This window comes from Salvelinus sp. IW2-2015, unplaced genomic scaffold, assembly GCF_002910315.2.
Source record: "Salvelinus sp. IW2-2015 unplaced genomic scaffold, ASM291031v2 Un_scaffold1209, whole genome shotgun sequence".
Classification (NCBI taxonomy): domain Eukaryota; kingdom Metazoa; phylum Chordata; class Actinopteri; order Salmoniformes; family Salmonidae; genus Salvelinus; species Salvelinus sp. IW2-2015.
In genome coordinates this window covers 62,050-80,722 of record NW_019942778.1, presented here as the reverse complement: position 1 = coordinate 80,722, position 18,673 = coordinate 62,050, and the positions used below count along the sequence as shown (strand labels likewise).

Below are 18,673 nucleotides of genomic sequence, written 5' to 3'. Positions count from 1 at the left end.
GCTTGGCCCGAACAATGAAAAACAGCCTCAGACCATTATTTCCTCCCTCCACCAAACTTTACAGTTGGCACTATGCATTCGGTTAGGTAGCGTTCTCCTGGCTTCCACCAAACCCAGATTCGTCCATCGAGCTGCAGATGGTGAAGCGTGATTCATCACTCCAGAAAATGTTTCCACTGCTCCAGAGTCCAATGGCGGCGGCGTTTACACCACTCCAGCCGACACTTGGCATTGCACATGGTGATCTCAAGCTTGCGTGCGGCTGCTGGGCATGAAACCCATTTCATGAAGCTCCCATAGAACAGTTCTTGTGCTGATGTTGCTTCCAGGGGCAGTTTGGAACCCGGTAGGGAGTGTTGCAATCGAGGACAGCGCTACCCGCTTCATCACTCGGCGGTCCCGTTCTGTGGAGCTTGTGTGGCTACCACTTTGCGGCTGAGTCGTTGTTTCTCCTAGATGTTTCCACTTCACAATAACAGCACCTACAGTTGACCGGGGCAGCTCAAGCAGGGCAGAAATTTGACGAACTGAACTTGTTGTAATGGTGTGTGCGTATGACGGTGCCACGTTGAAAAGTCACTGAGTTCTTCAGTACGAGCCATTCTACTGCCAATGTTTGGTGTAGAGAGATTGCATGGCTGTGTGCTGTATTTTATACACTGTCAGCAAACAGGGTGGCTGAAATAGACTAATTCACTGATTTGAAGGTTTTTCCATATTTAAGACCCTTATCCTTTTCCACATTTTGTTACATTACAGGTTTATTCTAAAATGGATTAACACTTTTTTTTTTACTCATCAAACCACACACAATGTCCCATAATGACAAAGTGAAAACAGGTTTTTAGAAATTTCTGAATATGTATTAAAAGTAAAAAACAGATACCTTATTTCATAAGTATTCAGACCCTTTGCTATGAGACTCGAAATTGAGTTCAGGTGCATCCTGTTTCCATTGATCACCCTTGAGAGGTTTCTACAACTTGATTAGAGTTCACCTGTGGTCAATTCAATTGATTGGACATGATTTGGAAAGGCACATGCCTGTCTATATAAGGTCTACAGTTGACAGTGCATGTCAGAGCAAAAACCAAGCCATGAGGTTGAAGGAATTGGTTGTAGAGCTCCGAGACAGGATTCGAGGCACAGATTTGGGGAAAAGTACCAAAACATTTCTGCAGCATTGAAGGTCCCCAAGAACACAGTGGCCTCCATCATTCTTAAATGGAAGAAGTTTGGAACCACCAAAACTCTTCCTAGAGCTGGCCACCGGCCAAACTGAGGCAATCAGGGCAGAAGGCCCTTGGTCAAGGATGTGACCAAGAACCTGATGGTCACTCTGACAGAGCTCTAGAGTTCCTCTGTGGAGAAAGGAGAACCTTCCAGCACTCCACCAATCAGGCCTTTATGGTAGAGTGGCCAGACGGAAGCCACTCCTCAGTAAAAGGCACATGACAGCCGCTTGGAGTTTGATAAAAGGCACCTAAAGGATTCAGACCATGAGAAACACTATTCTCTGGTCTGATGAACCAAGATTGAACTCTTTATCCTGAATGCCAAGTGTCACGTCTGGAGTAAACCTCGCACCATCCCTACGATGGTGTGCACCATCCCTAAAGGAGTGGCGCCTTGGTCCACTCCTTTAAACGGCCATGACAGAACTTCCCACCACCAAAAGAGGACCAAGCAGCGTTGTTACCTGGAGATTTGGACATGGGAGGAAATCTTGGAAGGCAAGGGACCCTTGGGGACAGAGGAGTGAACATCGCAGTACTGAGGAGGCAGCTAGGAGAGGGTCAAGGATTACACGGAACACGGCTGGCAAGGAAGCCTGAGAGGCCACTCCCCCCCCAAAAAATGGTGTGTGGTTACAGGGAGATTGGCTGAGCCAGGTTGGAGACCTGAGCCAACTCCCCGTGCTTACCGTGGCGGGCGTCGTCCTGGTCAGGCACTGTTATGCGGTGGAGCGCACGGTGTCTCCAGTACGTTGTTCTTAGCCCGGTGCGCTATATCCCAGCTCCTCGCATCAGCCGGGCTAGAGTGGGCATCGAGCCAGGACGGAGTGTGCCAGCCCTGCTCTCCAGACCTCCAGGACATCTCTACGGCCCAGGATATCCTGCGCCGGCTCTGCGCACTGTGTCTCCAGTGCATCTGCACAGCCCAGTGCGTCCTTGCCTGCGCCCCGTACGTGCCGGGCCAAAGTCACCATCCAGCCCAGGACAGGTTGTGCAGGCTCTTAGCTCGAAACCTCCAGTGCGCCTCCACGGCCTAGTGTATCCGTGCCCGCCAAGGAAGAGACCTCCTGCATGTCTCCCCAGCCTGGTGAGTCCTTGCCTGTGCTAAGCCCTAACCTTCCTGCATGTCTCCCCAGCCTGGTGAGTCCTGTGCCTTCTCCCAGAGCCAGGCCTCCTGTGTGTCTCTCCACTCCAGTGATGATCCATGGCAAGAAGCCTCCAGTGATGATCCATGCAGAAGCCTCCAGTGATGATCTCATGGCACGAAGCCTCAGTGATGATCCATGGCACGAAGCCTCCAGTGATGATCCATGGCACGAAGCCTCCAGTGATGATCCATGGCACGAAGCCTCCAGTATATCCATGGCAAGAAGCCTCCAGTGATGATCCATGGCACGAAGCCTCCTGTGTGTCTCTCCACTCCAGTGACGCCCTTCAGTCCGGAGCCTCCAGCGACGATCCCCAGTCCGGAGCCTCCAGCGTCGATCCCATCCGGAGCTCCAGCGTCGATCCCAGTCGGAGCCTCCAGCGTCGATCCCAGTCCGGAGCCTCCAGCGTCGATCCCAGTCCGGAGCCTCCAGCGTCGATCCCAGTCCGGAGTCGCCAGAGTCTCCTCTCTCCGGAGGTCGAGTCTCCCTCCTCTCCGAGCCGCAGAGTCTCCCTCTCTCCGGAGCCGCCAGAGTCTCCCTCCTCTCCGGAGCCGCCAGAGTCTCCCTCCTGTCGGAGCCGCCAAGTCTCCCTCCTGCCGGACCGCCAAGTCTCCCTCCTGTCCGGAGCCGCCAGAGTCTCCCTCCTGTCCGGAGCCGCCAGAGTCTCCCTCCTGTCCGGAGCCGCCAGAGTCTCCCTCCTGTCCGGAGCCCGCGTGCGAGGGTCCCCAGTCCGGGGTCGGCGGCGAGGGTCCCCGCTCTAGAGGCGCCACCCAAAGTGGGCCAAGCCAGAGGTGGAGCGGGGGCTGCGTCCCTCACCAGAGCCGCCACCGCGGGGAGATGCCCACCCAGACCCTCCATATACGTTTAGGTTTGCGGCGGGAGTCCCGCCTTTGGGGTGGGGGGTACTGTCACGCCCTGACTTTAGTTATATTGCTTTCTTTATTATTTGGTTAGGTCAGGGTGTGACGAGGGGTGGTTTGGTTAGTTTTTGTATTGTCTAGGGGGTTTTGTCTTGTCTAGGTTTTCTTTGGTTATCTATGGGGATTTTGTATTGTCTAGGGGTATGTAGGTTTATGGTGGCCTGAGTGGGTTCCCAATCAGAGACAGCTGTTTATCGTTGTCTCTGAWTGGGGAGCCTATTTAGGTTGCCATTTTCCATGTTGGTTTTGTGGGTAGTTGTCCATGTTTAGTTGCCTGTGAGCACTACGTTGGCTTCACGTTTCGTTTGTTGTTTTGTTAGTGTTCGTCGTTGAATAAAATTAGAGGAATGTATTCCAATCACGCTGCGCCTTGGTCCACTCCTTTAAACGGCCGTGACAATACCCAAGAAGACTCAAGGCTGTAATCGCAGCCAAAAGTGCTTCAARGAAGTACCGAGTAAAGGGTCTGAATACTTCTGTAAATGMGATTTTTCTGTGTTTTTTACACATTTGCAAAAATGTATAAATACCTGTTTRTGCTTTGTCGTTAAGGAGTATTGTGTGCAGATTGATGAGGGGAAYAACCACTTMAATCAATTTTAGAATAAGGCTGTAATTTAAAGTCATGGGTTCTGAATACTTTCCGAATGCACTGTAGATGAGATTTTGGTTGAATCCATTGTTCAACACAGGTTTTTGGTATGAAAGAGGCTTTGTAGACTAGAGTTGGAGAGATTGTGTGCGTGCGAGACAGAGTTGGGTTATGGCAGGAATTTCACTGGTGGTCTGTGGTTAAGTCCTGAGGGCCTCTCTGTCTGTTAGACTCAGATTGCAGACTACTAATTGACTGCACTAGTTGAGTAGTTAAGATTTAAACACTAAAACATGTGTCTTGTGTAAACTACGTGATTACACAAGTCATATAGAGGCACAAAGATGTGTGTGCGCGTTGGTGGATTTATATTTTTGTCCCAAGGTAGTGAACTTTCTCACAGTGATCTTAGCCAGGTCGGGAGGTATACGACCTCTTATGAGTGGGATYTAAGCAGTCCATGTCTTTGTGATATTGGACGAGATGAAAGTGCCACACATTGAACTCTGTAGGTTAGAGAGAGAGGGAGAAAGCATGCTGGTCAGTGGCTCAGGTGTGAGTGTTTCCATATATTGATACATCATGTGTGTCCAAAACAGGCAATTGTGCGATAAAATAAGGGGATTCAATTCAGTACAACTTTATTGACAACCATGGGGCAAGGGGTTCACAGCAATTTCACATCTGACCCAGGATGTGAAATGTGGATCTCCTTTTCATTCAAACTGGGGCATCTTAGGTGGTCATCTGGTTCTGGGTCATCCGCGGACATGCTCTGTGTTTTTCTTGTGTCCGGTGTCCGAGCCAACACAATGTCCACTTCTGAACCAAAACCCCAGCTGGTTTCACCCCCTATTCTCCCTCTGGGACACAGACCGCTCTGTTGGCATGATGTAAGCTTCTCAAAGTTCCCCTTTTCCCACATCCCAGCCTCAGTGAGTCTGAATCCCTCTCTTCTCATTATCTGTTTGTCTGTTATCTCGCTCTCTCTCTCTCTACCTCTCTCTCTCTCTACCTCTCTCTCTCTCTACCTCTTCTGTAATTCTTGCTGGTCCTCCTCTCTCGCTCATTCAGGCCCTCTCCAATAGGAAGCCAGCTATTAGCAACCTGACCCACTTTCCGCTAGCATGGCTAATTGGCCCAATCACTTCCTAATGGGCACATTGTTTCAATGCGCACACAATAAATACTGAACTGGGGGGAAACGACAGGGGCATGGAAAGCAATTAGGGCTTGAAAGGCGCTTAAAAAACAGGAATACATGTGGTGAAAATGGGTGTGGCATAAAGATGTGTAGTGTTTAATATTCCTAGTAAATACTTCCTTACCAAGGCCCAAATGTGTGAATTTTAAATTAGTCGTTTAAGGAGTTACCACAATAAAGTCAAGTGTTTAGAGTCATGTTAACGCGGTATACTGAAAAAAAGGGTTGCAAACTACACTAAGTAGGGTTCTTCGGCTGTCCCCATTGGATAAACGTTTTTGGGTTCCAGGGGAACCTTATTGGTTCCAGTAGAACAGTTTTGGGTTCCATGTAGAACCCTCTGTAGAAAGCATTCTACTTGGAACCGAAAAGGGTTCTACCTGGATCGAAAAGGGTTCTACCTGCAACRAAAAAGGGTTCTTCAATGGGTTCTCCTATGGGGACAGCCGAAGAACCCTTTAAGGTTCGAGATTAACACATTTTTTTCCTAAGAGTACATTGAAAAGGAATTGCAATGSATTCAATTTGAGATCATTACTTAATTGACCGTGTTTGTGAAAGTATTTGTGCAGCAGGATAGTAGCTTCTGTTTTGCTGTGTCCATGTGCTGTACTGGCTGCTTAATGGGTTGGGCATGGGAGTGGCCACAAGGGCAGTTTGMCAGTTTGGCTTTGAATATTGAAAGTAACGGTAGCAGTAAGTAGGCACTGGGAGTCTCTACATGCACACAACAATAACTACACTCTATTCTTGTACTGTACTGTATTAGCCTCTTGAGGAAGAATATCTTAGCTACTTTATGAGTTCTGTATCTARGTGGGTTTTGGATTTGATTGTGACTGTTATTGGTAAGTCAAACATTATTGATTTAGAGGGGCGAACAATATCAACTTTTWAAAAAGTGCTTTGTTGGTTTTTGTGTGCTCTGTAACAGTGACAGGTGTGTCTTCTGTAAAACCGTAATTTAGACAAAGTAGTCAAATGAATGAAAATATTTTGTGTTTTTGTGTTTTAGCTAGTTCGTTTCCACAGTACTTCAGAATACAGCCTTGGAGCGGAGCAAGTCTTTCTGTGAATTGGAAGATAATGACCAGCATCAGTCCAGACCTCCCAGGGGTGTCAGTGGCAGTGTTGTWTCTCAGCTCAAATTCCTTGGCCAAACTTTAAAGRGCTTTCCCTCATTGTTTTTATAAATACTTTATGATGGGCACTCTCATTGTTATTGTCCAAGGTTTCTAATAGTTTTCAGAGTGTCGTGGGTTCGCTGGCGTTAAGTAATGACACGTTTTTACTGTGTCAACACAGGCTAACTCGAGCTTTCCACAGTGCAGGACCTTATATGGACAGTTAGTGTGGGGTCTGTGAGGATTGCTCTGTCTAACCATCTCTTATTTCTCTCCTTATCCTCTCTCCCACTCCTGCTTTCCCGCTTCTCTTCATCTTCTTCACTCCTCTCATCTCCGACTCCCCCCTCACTCCTATTCTCCTCTCCTCTCGGTTATCCTCTTCTCACTTCCTCCTCTRGTCCTTTTCTTCATCCCTTCCACCTCTTCATCCTCCCCTTTTCCTCTTCCTCCTCTTCCTCACAGAACCCTCAGAGGGCATGACTTCACAGACTCCGGTAATGACTGAGCATGCTCCGTCGTCCKCAGCGGCCGTCAGCACTTCCGCCAACAGCGCCTCTACCTCGGCCCCCGTCCCTCCAGCCTCCTCCTCCTCGGCCATCCCCCACCCCAACTCCAGCAGCAAGCCCTGGAGGAGTAAGTCTGTGAGCTCCAAGCACACCTCCTCCTCAGCCATGCTCTCTGTCAAGCAGGAGAAGGATGCCTCCTCGAAGGCCTCCTCGTCCACCGAGCCCCCCCCTAAAGTTYTCCAACAGAAGTCTATGCTGGAGAAGCTCAAGCTGTTTAACAGCAAAGGTGGATCTAAGTCCTCGTCCTCCAGCACTCAGGGGGCTCAGGCGGACTGCGGTGCCCCCGCCCGGCAGCTCGGGGCTGGTGGAGTGGAGAGGGCAGAAGCAGGGTCCAACACCGACTCCCTGGAGGAGGCGGAGGGGAACGCCCGTCCTGGCGCCAACGGGACRGGTAACGGGACGACCCACGGTGGTGCCCCAGCCCATGTCCCTACCATCGCCACAACAACCAGCAGCCCCAAGATCGCACTGAGGGGAATCGCTCAGCGCACGTTCAGCAGAGCTCTGACCGCTAAAAAGAGCTCAGTGAAAGGACTGGAGAAGGAGAAAGAGAAGGAGAGGGGGAAGGAAAAGGAAAGAGGGAAAGAGGCGGGGAAACACATCTCCACCACAGAGAGGATGGAACTCAGGGGGGAGGAGCCTAAGGAGGAAGCGACTACCACTGTCGCAATGGAAACYGAACCCTCTTCCAATAAGAGGACTTCTAAAATCGCCTGTTTCATACCCAAAGGGAGCAAAGTGGCCAAGAAGGAYAGTTCTGTCCCTGCACACAGCGGCATACCAAAGCCAGGGGGTAAAACCTCAGGGGTAGGGGGGAAGGCGCCCTCGGCAGGGGGGAAGGAGGGTGGGGAGCGTCCCCGGAGCATGCGGTTGGGAGGGGGTCTGGTCCTGCACCGCGGACACCTGGACAAGGACAGGGACAGCAGACARTCTAGCTCCACCTCRAGTCTGGCTTCTACAGAGGGCAAGGCCTCACAACAGGGCAATTGCGCCGCCCCGGTGGTGGAAGGTGGAAGTGGTGGCGCTACACAGAGCACAGCCTGCAACACGGTCAGTGTCCAGCTACCTCAGCCTCAGCAGCACCACAGCCACCCCAATACAGCCACCGTAGCACCCTTCATGTACAGGTGAGCAATACACATACTTTGGACTGATAAAACTGTAAACTGTAACARTTGTCATGGTGTGGCTGCCCGACCAAGCCTATGTGAYTCTGTAATAGTATCCTGAGAAAGTRTGAAAGGATCATAAGTCATTAGTCACTGATCATTAGTGGGCATCTGCAAGCTGTTTGCTAGGAATTTCCCCTAGAATCACTTTCCCACTGTGTGTTTGTATGCTCACCCCTGACCTCTGTATCTCAGTCCCAGTGTGATATGGGTGGAGCCACTGAATGGAGCCATTCTAACCACCTCTAGTTATCCAACCCCCCCCCCCCCACTTCCCCTGGTCCTAGCCTGGGACAGCCTGCCCGCTATACCTCTGATCAGGGTCCCCTTTCCCCTAACCCCAAAACTAAGGACTTATTAGCCAACCCTACTCTGTTTATGATTTTGTTGTCGTGGAGGACTGGTTGGGCTCATTGATTCGAGTTGAATAAGAAATGCTGCGCTCGTGGAATGGCATGCTTTGAGCACTACTGAAAAGTGCTATTTACACGTGAAAAATGAATGCCATCTGCTGCGTTCGCTATAGACCTATTGTTTACCTTTTTGTTGGTGACACTTTGATATCTAGATAATATGAAGCTGTTTAAAGGACAAATCTACAGATGAAACAATAACAAAACGGGTGCCCCGCCTCTGTTTTGGTAAAAAGCTGAGGGATGGGCCTGGAGAAACGTAACCACTCCTCAGATGAYTAGACAGAGCTATGGATGTAAGGACTGACCATTCATGATATCAAAATTATTGTTTTAACCATATTATGAGGCTATACAGTGTTTACATTTACAATGTTTWCAAACATTGGAGAAAAACAAGCTTATATTTTGGGTTTCTCATGGAGTGTGACAGTTGAACTAAGCTCATGAGAAAGCATTTATAAAGTTATATTCTTCAAGAAGCGGCGATTGCACAGCGAGATCAATGGAAGGTTTCAATAGAATCAGTGGGAACCTTCCGTTGAACTCGCTGTGCAGTCACTACACAAGGACTGAGGGGAGAATGTGTAGGAGCAATGGATGCATATATCTGTGCAAAGATAACATTTCAGTGAAGGACAGGCAAATATATTTTGATTTGTTTAACGCAATTTTTTGGTTACTACATGATGTCCATTTGTGCTAGTTTTGATGTCTTCGCTATTATTCTACGACGTAGAAAATAGTAAAATAGAGAAAAACACTTGAATGAGTAGGTGTGTCTATAAGGGCACAAGGCCAGACCCAGATTCAGACACGGGTGGCAGATGGTTTGAGTCTTTGATATTTATTACATCCAAAAGGGGTAGGCAAAATGGTCGTGGACAGGCAAAAGATCAAAACCAGTTCAGAGTCCAGGTGGTACAGAGTGGCAGGCAGGCTCGGGATCAGGGCAGGCCGAATGGTCAGGCATGCGGGTACAGAGTCCAGAAAACAGGCAAGGGTTAAAATCAGGAGGACTAGCAAAAGAGAATAGAAAAGCAGGCGCACGGGGAAAACACGCTGGTTGACTTGAAACAGACAAGACGAACTGGCACAGAGAGACAGGAAACACAGGGATAAATACACCGGGGAAAATAAGCGACACCTGGAGGAGGCGGAGACAATCACAAGGACAGGTGAAACAGATCAGGGCGTGACAGTGTCCAAACTTTTCACTGGTACTGTATATCACTTCTATGTCGGAAAATGGATTTAGCAACTACAGATTTCCCCTTTTTAAGTCTATCAAAAGTGTGCGAGTTTTAACAAGTGTCCATTTAAGCCTATTAATTAGTTTTTTTTATCAGCATGAATTAGATTAAGCATAGGCTGGGATCTGCTGGGATCTGCACTATGCAACTGTTGCAATGGGGGCATTTCTCACTGGCTGTCCACTGGTTTCAAAAACAATGATTTATAGGCAGCTTAAACTTCTTGAATTCAACCATTATTCGATTCAAATACACATTTAGATGTGTGAACAGCCATCCACAACAACCACAATCCATAAGGCGCAAATAGCTGAATGAGAGAGCAGCAGTGTGATTCACATCAATGCACTATGTAGAGATCAATAATAAGTGATATCCGTATCGTTGTAGACTACACCGCTGCTGTCATCCTTACCTCCAAGCGTTTATTCAAGTTGGATCATCTTTGGATGCCGACAGCAGTCGCACCATTGGAAGACATAGCTCGGACTGTAGCCTACAAAAGCCTATTTCTGCTCTTTTCCAGCGATCCATCAAACACATTTGGTGTGTCATCAAAGTGGTCTCTAACTTGTGGTCAGACTCGCTCAGGTAGAACAAACTTAAACGTGCGCCTTTTTTCAATGCTGATTTGAATGTCATTGAGAAAACAGAGAAGCGTCCGATTTTTTTGTTGTTGCCAACATCCTTTTCTGAATTTAAAAGTAATCCTCGAAGTAATCATCTAGTTTTTCAAAAGTATCTGTAATCTGATTACAATATTTTAGCTGGTAACGTAATGGATCACAGTTACCGTTTTTTTATAATCCCTTACATGTAACGGAATGCATGTAATCCGTTACTCCCCAACCCTGCCTCTGATCCTCCCCTGTATGAATAGCCTGTCTTACCCTTACACTCACCACTTATGAACTTCCTCTCCTGTCATTAGCCAGTCATAGGGCATTAACAGCAGGATCATACCATCTCTGTTTTAGAGAAAGGGGGGAATTGACATTGACAATCCAGATATTCCTTTTGACCTTTGACACTTTGTTATCATCTAGGTCACAAACGGACGTCGACGGTATCATGGCGACAGAGGCAGGGTCAGGAGGAAGGGGCGGAGAAAACGTTCCCTTTAAAACCAGCCAGCCATCCATTGAGGACCTTTCAGGTAGGCCATCGACTAGTTATGTCTGTAGGAGCTGTTAGGCAATTGATTATGTGTGTCTAAACAGTACATAAATGACATAGGCCATTTTGTTTGTTAGTTTTGATTGTTTTAGATTGTTCGTTTGAGGAGAACAGCACATGAAACCAACTGTGGATTGATTCTGTCTGAAGGGAAAAATACCTTTCTGGCTCATGTACTCCAAATTCAGTTTTTGTTTTTTGTTGTGTCCATTAGTGATGCGCAGGTTGACTCATAGCCCGCAGTCTTCCTCAGTTATGTCCACGGGGTGGGTTTAGCGTCATMAAATATTGTGTTGATGAAGGGCAGGTCGGTGGCGGGCGGGTTGAATAAAGAGAAAACAATGCCTTAAAAATTCCATAAATGTCTCATTCGTGTGCAATTTATATCTATAGGCTACGTTTATTTATTTTTTCTCCATTATTTTAGGCTATCTGGCATTAGCGTGTAAGCCTATGTACCGGCACCAAATAGCCTACACACCATTTGCCAAATGTTTTTGGGAACTGGGAGAAAAAGTAAACGTCGATCCACGCAGGCGAAAAGGACGTCGGAGTTTGACTCTGACTGTAGCCTACGGCGCATTTTCTATATTAGCGGTATAGGGTCGGGTGTGGGCCTCAGATTTTCACTTTATAACATATTGTCTYGCGGTTGCTGATGGGTTATTAGCAATTGCGGGCGGGTGCGGGTGAACAAACAGTTGACCCGCGCACCACTAGTGCCTATGTACTCAGTCACAATGTTTGTTCTGTATAGCAGAAGATCCAGAGACACGGAGGCTGCGMACTGTTAAAAACATTGCAGATTTGCGCCAGAACCTGGAAGAGACTATGTCCAGTCTACGGGGGACTCAGATCACACACAGGTAAGAACCCCTCCCCCCCTGCAATGAGAATAGACAGATCCAGAACATGTGTTCAGTCCAGTATCCAAACAGACTCCATATTGCAGATTCAATACTACATTCTGTTTCTGTCTATTCAACAAGTTCCACTGACATCCYTTAAGACATAACAGACACAGCTCCTAGAGAGAGACCACAATAGTAATRACAATAAAGCTATTCTTAGCAATGATCCATAATACTTTCTCTTGTAAAAATCCCAATAGTTAATGTAAAATGTAAGGTTAGTTACATGGATCAGCTTAATATTTCGGAACGACTGTTGCTTCCATCAATGTAATTGTCTGCATCATTTCCAATCCCCCATATATTTTTCTGGGTAAATATATCCATATACATAAGTTGAGTCGGAAGTTTACATACACCTTAGCCAAATACATTTAAACTCAGTTTTTCACAATTCCTGACATTTAAATCCAAGTAAAAATTCCCTGTCTTAGGTCAGTTAGGATCACCACTTTATTTTAAGAATGTGAAATGTCAGAATAATAGTAGAGAGAAGGATTTATTTCAGCGTTTATTTCTTTGGTCACATTCCCAGTGGGTCAGAAGTTTACATACACTAAGTTGACTGTGCCTTTAAACAGCTTGGAAAGTTACAGAAAAGGATGTCATGGCTTTAGAAGCTTCTGATAGGCTAATGGACATAATTTGAGTCAATTGGAGGTGTACCTGTGGATGTATTTCAAGGCCTACCTTTAAACTCAGTGCCTCTTTGCTTGACATCATGGGAAAAAATAATAAATCAGCCAAGACCTCAGAAGAAAAATGGCTCTGGTTCAAGTCTGGTTCATCCTTGGGAGCAATTTCCATACACCTGAAGGTACCACGTTCATCTGTACAAACAATGTACGCAAGTATAAACACCATGGGACCACGCAGCCGTCATAACGCTCAGGAGGAGGACGCGTTCTGTCTCCTAGAGATAAACGTACTTTGGTGTGAAAGTGCAATCAATCGCAGAACAACAGCAAATACCTTGTGAAGATGCTGGAGGAAACCGGTACAAAAGTATCTATATCCACAGTAAAACGAGTATTTTTATCGCATAACCTGAAGGCCGCTCAGCAAGGAAGAAGCCACTGCTTCAAAACCGCCATAAAAAGCCAGACTACGGTTTGCAACTGCACATGGGGACAAAGATGTACTTTTTGGAGAAATGTCCTCTGGTCTGATAATAGAACTGTTTGGCCATAAAGACCATCATATGTTTGGAGGAAAGGGAGAGCTTGCAACTAGAACTATCCAACGTGAGCACGGGGGTGGCAGCATCATGTTGTGGGGGTGCTTTGCTGCAGGAGGGACTGGTGCACTTCACAAAATAGATGGCATCATGAGGGAGGAAATTGATGTGGATATATTGAAGCAACATCTCAAGACATCAGTCAGGAAGTTAAAGCTTGGTCGCAAATGGTCTTCCAAATGGACAATGACCCCAAGCATATTTCCAATTTGTGGCAAAATGGCTTAATAACAAAGTCGAGGTATTGGAGTGGCCATCACAAGCCCTGACCTCAACCTATAGAAATTTGTGGCAGAACTGAAAAAGTGTGTTGCGACAAGGAGGCTCTACAAACGTACTCCGTTACACAGCTCTGAACTTTTGCGGTTTAAGACTTGTCTGTCTGATGCTCTATTCTAGTTTGTATGTAACGGAGGGCTTGTTCTCCAACCCCACTAGACTGTGTCTTGTGTCTGGTTCTTTCAGCATGATCTCCCCCCCCTTTTTATGAGAGTGTCAGTGTATTTGATCCATAATGGCTTGATGCTGGTCTTGTCTTTGGATTTTGATTCATGTCCTGACCAGTCTTTCTCCCTGCTGCTTGCGCTCCCTTTCACAGGATTAGAGAGGTCTTACCCACTGTCTAGTCCAGTTCAATGCTGCTGAGCTAATGTCTAGTCTTACGCTCATAGTCTTTGTTTCTGCTTCCCCCTCCCTACCCCAGCACCTTGGAGACAACCTTTGACACAACGTCACCACGGAGATCAGCGGTGGCGGCGGGAGTGGGCGGAGCATCCTCAGCCTCACTTCCTCCCGGCCCTCCCTGTCGTCATGGCGACTGGGCCAGTCCAGCCCCCGTCTGCAGGCGGGGGACGCCCCCTCCACGGGGAACGGCTACGGGGGTCGTGCCTTGGGGGGGAGGAGGAGGGCAGGGGGGCGGCTACTTGTACCCTGGCCCCCTGCGGAGACAGCTGGCCGGGCGGGGAGGTGCCCTCGGTATGGATCTGGGGGAGAGAGAGGAGGATATTGACCTGGAGGGCATCGCCATTGGTAGGTGACGGGCTACATGAGTGACGGGGATGTGCTGAGCAAGAACGCAGCTCGCCCTGATGACGTCGCCAGTGGGTGAGTATTCTGAGAGAACTAGCATATGAATATAAAAATGGTGTTTTGCAAATTGCAACTCATCCCTTTTGGGGCTGGTTTGGTTGGTTTTGCGCCCTTTCTCATAGGTTTRGGGAATGAATGCGTTATAAGTGGCTGTCACAAGYGGGCGCCAGTGTATTTGTAARTTCCCCTATGTGTGCAAATGTGAACATGGTACAGCCAAAAGTAGTGTGGCATAAAGGGGAAATACAGTTGTTCCTTTTGTTGTGAGAGGACTTGTAAAARATTCTGTAATAGCTTTTTGAGATGGTATACATTTAGATAAGCARATGTCCTTTGGGGACCAGGCCCTGTATCCGCAAAGCATCTCAGATTAGAAGTGCTGATCTAGGATCAGGTTTCCCCTGTCCATATCATTTTATGAATTATGATCCGAAAGGCAAAACTGATTCTAGATCAGCACTCCTACTCTGAGTCTCTTCGTGAATACTGGCCCAGATCAGATGCTACCTCTATCTCCCAGAGGACAGTAGGTCCGCTCTATGAGTTCAATCCAGTAGCGWTGTACCACATAACCTGTTTGTTTGCTAGTCAGTGCCCATGTTGAAGTCAGTGTCCATGTTGTAACAGGCTGTCCTGCATACCCTGGCTGTCATACTCTGCAATTTAAACCGATGCTGTCATCGTTATTATCATATTAATTTACACACMGGGAGCCAACTGCTCCCAACTGCTCTCAGAGACTAAGTCCCTCTCTCTCTTTTTGGCTGTTCACTCTCCCCATTCTGGCATCAGCAGCAGAGTRAAACATCAACAAGCAACAAAAAATCCTAAACTGCCTCAGTGTCAAGAGGAAGGAAAATAGCCTTGTTTAGAGCACATAGATCAGGGGTTACCAAACTTTTTTTGACCCCACCATGTAAAAAAAAAAGGGGGTTAATTGGGGCTAAGATAGTCTATTACAAATCAGTCTGACAGTACTTTTGACAGTATTTCAATCTGAAGGAAGTGTGGTTTGAAGTGACTGAAATGCATCAGAACGGTATTGGGAAGTTCAGAAGATCATCAGGCNTGGTAGTCTTAAACAAATCTACTTTGAAACAAAAGTATCCACCTCACACACATGGTTATGGGCTTAAACAAAAGAAGACACCTGTACCATGTCAGATATAGAGTTGAAATGTATTCAATTTTGAGTTTGCATCCCAATATTACACTTCATATACATATAACAGAACCGTTTGACATAGTGTAGCCCTTTCCTGCAGTCAAATGAACACACCGCCCTCTAGTGGCATCACGGGTGGAATGTTATTCATATTTTTCATAATTTCATAATTAATACAACTTTTTTTGGTTTTAAACCCGCCGAACATCCAGTGTTTAAAACGGGTTTAAAACCAAAAAAAGTTTTATTAATTATGAAATTATGAAAAATATGAATAACATTCCACCCGTGATGCCACTAGAGGGCGGTGTGTTCATTTGACTGCAGGAAAGGGCTACACCGTTCAGAAGACAGAGCCACATTGGTAGGAAGGAAACAGAAACCGCTTTGTTTATTACACCCGCGTCTAGCTACCGGAGTTTACCGACGTAACCCTGGTTCTATGAACCAAAGCTCAAAGTTTCTCTTGCGACATAATCACTTCTGCAGAGCCACCTGCTCTGAAAGTGATGGGGTTAAGTGCTCCCCCTGAAGCACTCGGATAACGCATTTCAAACAAAACACACACACACACACACACACCTGGGCAGGTGAGCGTTATGAAAAGAAAGAGCCCAACCATTCCTCTGCTAGTGCAGTATGATCTTCGACATCTATGCTTAGGGATTGGCTCAGGGTGGGACGCCAGCCAAAGCCGTAGTGAGATGAGCGATCAGTGCTGCTCAGTATTATGCAACGGTTGGGTCTAGATCCTGAATGCTGATTTAAACAAACGCGTCTGTTCCCAAAATGAACCCGGCTAAATCTATGACGTTAAATATTGCCTATTTACTCCTGTTCGTCTGACTGCACAATCCAGACGGTCTTATCAACCCAGCCAGACGATTTATTAAAACTTTTGATCTCCACTATAAAAAAAACATCTAGACAATTATCTCACATTTCCTTTGGAGACTAACATTTTAGTTTTCAACTGAGGAGATTTGTGTAAAACCTTGCTGTCCGTCTGCTCCGACATTTTGCCACATTGTTTTCAATATTCATATAATCGATTGATGTTGTCGAAATTAAGCCTTTATTCAAATGGCTGTCGTGGAAAACGGAGTGACCAGATTACGCCTGTAGCCTGGGGGGTTGTGTGTGGTGTGTGGTGAATATGGTTGAGCCTCCCTGTGTCCTTAACCATTTAAACAGACACAGATAGCTCAGTCTCCTCCCCCTCCCCCAGCCGCCAGCCACCAAACTGATTAACCCCGTATTGTAGGTTTGACCATAGGAGAATGAGTTGGCAGTGGGGATTCTCAACGCCCACCTACAAGGGTAGTCGCTATCTTGGGCAAGTGGCAAAGTCATAAAATAACCTGCTTTTCTTTACCAGTTGATCTTCTAAAAATCTGATTTTTAAAAACCCTACCTTAATGCCTGACCCTAACCTTGAAAATAAGACCAAAAATCGAAATGGTTGTTTCCTAAATATCTACGATATCGCCAATTGTGCCGCCTCCCATCTAGTGGGACTTACAGGCATCGTTCCTTTATCTTTACCGTGTTAATCAAATCAAATTGTATTGGTCACATAAGACAATTATTTAGCAATGTTTATTGCGGGTGTAGCGAATGCGTGTGTTCCCTAGTCCAACAGTGCAGGGAATATCTAAACAATTCACAAAACAATAACACATTCTAAAAGTAAAAGAATGGACATTAGAAATATATAAATATTAGATTGAGCAATGTCCGAAGTGGCCCTTGACTAAAATACATAGAATAGAATTACAGTAATTTAGTCAATGCCACTCCGACAATTGCTGAATCTAATATTTATATAATTATTTGACTATTTAGGATTAGTGTTGTAATTTTTGTGAACTGTTAGATACGACTGTGTGTTGGAGAAAATTGTAATCCCAAGATGCGTAGCAGTCAGACGTTGCTTTGTCTTGTCGCTGTCCCGTGTAAAATAGTCCCTTCGTATTTTTCGTATACATTTCGTATATATTTTAAATTTCACTTTCCATCTAGGAAACTGAAATATACATTCCCTACATTCAGCCTCACCACCAAGTGTGGTACGGACCTGCTTTTTTTTTTAATACTTTAAAACCAGTAACCCCAATCAAAGAAGCCTAGCAGATAAACAACGCTACTAGCTATAGTAGTTCAGTTAGCCAACTGCTGCGGTCTCAACCCTCAAACTCGGACACAGCAGCTTGTCAAGTACCGGGACGTCAATACTGCCAGGTGCCGAAGTCGCGATAATCAACCCAGACATATAGGACTGCTTTTTCTCTACCACATCACCGATTCCTGACGCAAGCTCTTGGACAATTACAACAGTACCGTATCATCACAGCTTAGCTAGCTGCAGACCGAGTGGCCTACTACTGGCTAACACCTCTGTCGAAGCAAGACACCAGTTTAGCCTTGAAGCTAGCCCCTCGAGCTAGGGCCCATCTGCTCGGCTAGCTGAGAGGTCTAACAGCGAATTCTTGGGCTAAACAATACCAGCTACAAGCTAATTTAGCCATTTTTTGTTGGGCCGCTGCCTAGTAGCTTTTACCTTCTGCACAGACACCAGCCCTGTTATTATCCTGGAATATTACTCACCAAATTACCAGCAATCCGGACTGTCTCTCGACAACAACGCCGGATTCCTGCCGTAACCTGAGCCACTACTGTCTGATCCTCACAGCTAGCTTTGCAGCTAGCGCACCTCTTCTAGCGCCATGGGCCACGAAGCTAGCACCAGTTAGCAAAACACAATTCTAAACAATTCACAACCGTCTCTTTCGCCATCGCCATCTGGCTTTGGATCTCTGGTCGACACGACCACGTCTGAGCAGGACCCCCTCCGTCTGAGCAGAACCACCCCCGGGCTGCTAAACTTGTTAAACGCGGGTGCTAGCTTAGTGGAGCCTCCCTGCCTCCATCTACGGCTGCCACCTGGACAACTATGACACTTGGGCTACATAGCTGATGCATGCTTGACTTCCATTAATTCACGGTACTCTCCCCATTCTGTTTATTTTGTGTTTTTATTCTGTCGGCTACTGTGCTTTAACTCAGGATCTGTGTGTTATGTTTAATGCCGACCCTGCTCTGCTAGTTCGTCGCCATTTTTTTACCTGTTGTTTGCTGTGTTAGAACTAGCACCCTGTTATTGGCTGTGCTGTTAATCTAGCCTGTTGTTTTAGCTAGCTCTCCGCAATCAAGACCTGCAATCACTTTATGCCTTATTGGTATGTCTCTGTCAAAAATATCATATGCCTTGCAATACTGTTGTTCCAGGCTAGCTATCATTATCATTGTTTTGGTTTGCAATGGACCTGTAGTTCCACTCTCCGTACTCTGATACCCTCCTTGGTCCCACCCCCCCACACATGCGGTGACCTCACCCATTGAGACAGCATGTCCAGAGATACAAACTGCCTTATCAAATCACCCCAGTGCCTGGGACTTGCCTCCGCT

General features: G+C 46.6%; 1 protein-coding gene across 1 annotated transcript in view; it reads left to right on the top strand.

Annotated features, from left to right (window-relative positions):
* LOC112070038 (neuron navigator 2-like) overlaps window positions 1–18,673 on the top strand; it is a gene marked incomplete at its 3' end in the record, with an annotated part of 148,064 nt that overhangs the window by 84,358 nt on the left and 45,033 nt on the right. The window contains 7 exon segments of the mRNA XM_070438820.1: window positions 6,689–7,919; window positions 10,674–10,783; window positions 11,561–11,669; window positions 13,655–13,674; window positions 13,677–13,861; window positions 13,863–13,982; window positions 13,985–14,055. Coding sequence (XP_070294921.1) covers window positions 6,689–7,919; window positions 10,674–10,783; window positions 11,561–11,669; window positions 13,655–13,674; window positions 13,677–13,861; window positions 13,863–13,982; window positions 13,985–14,055 — 1,846 coding nt within the window.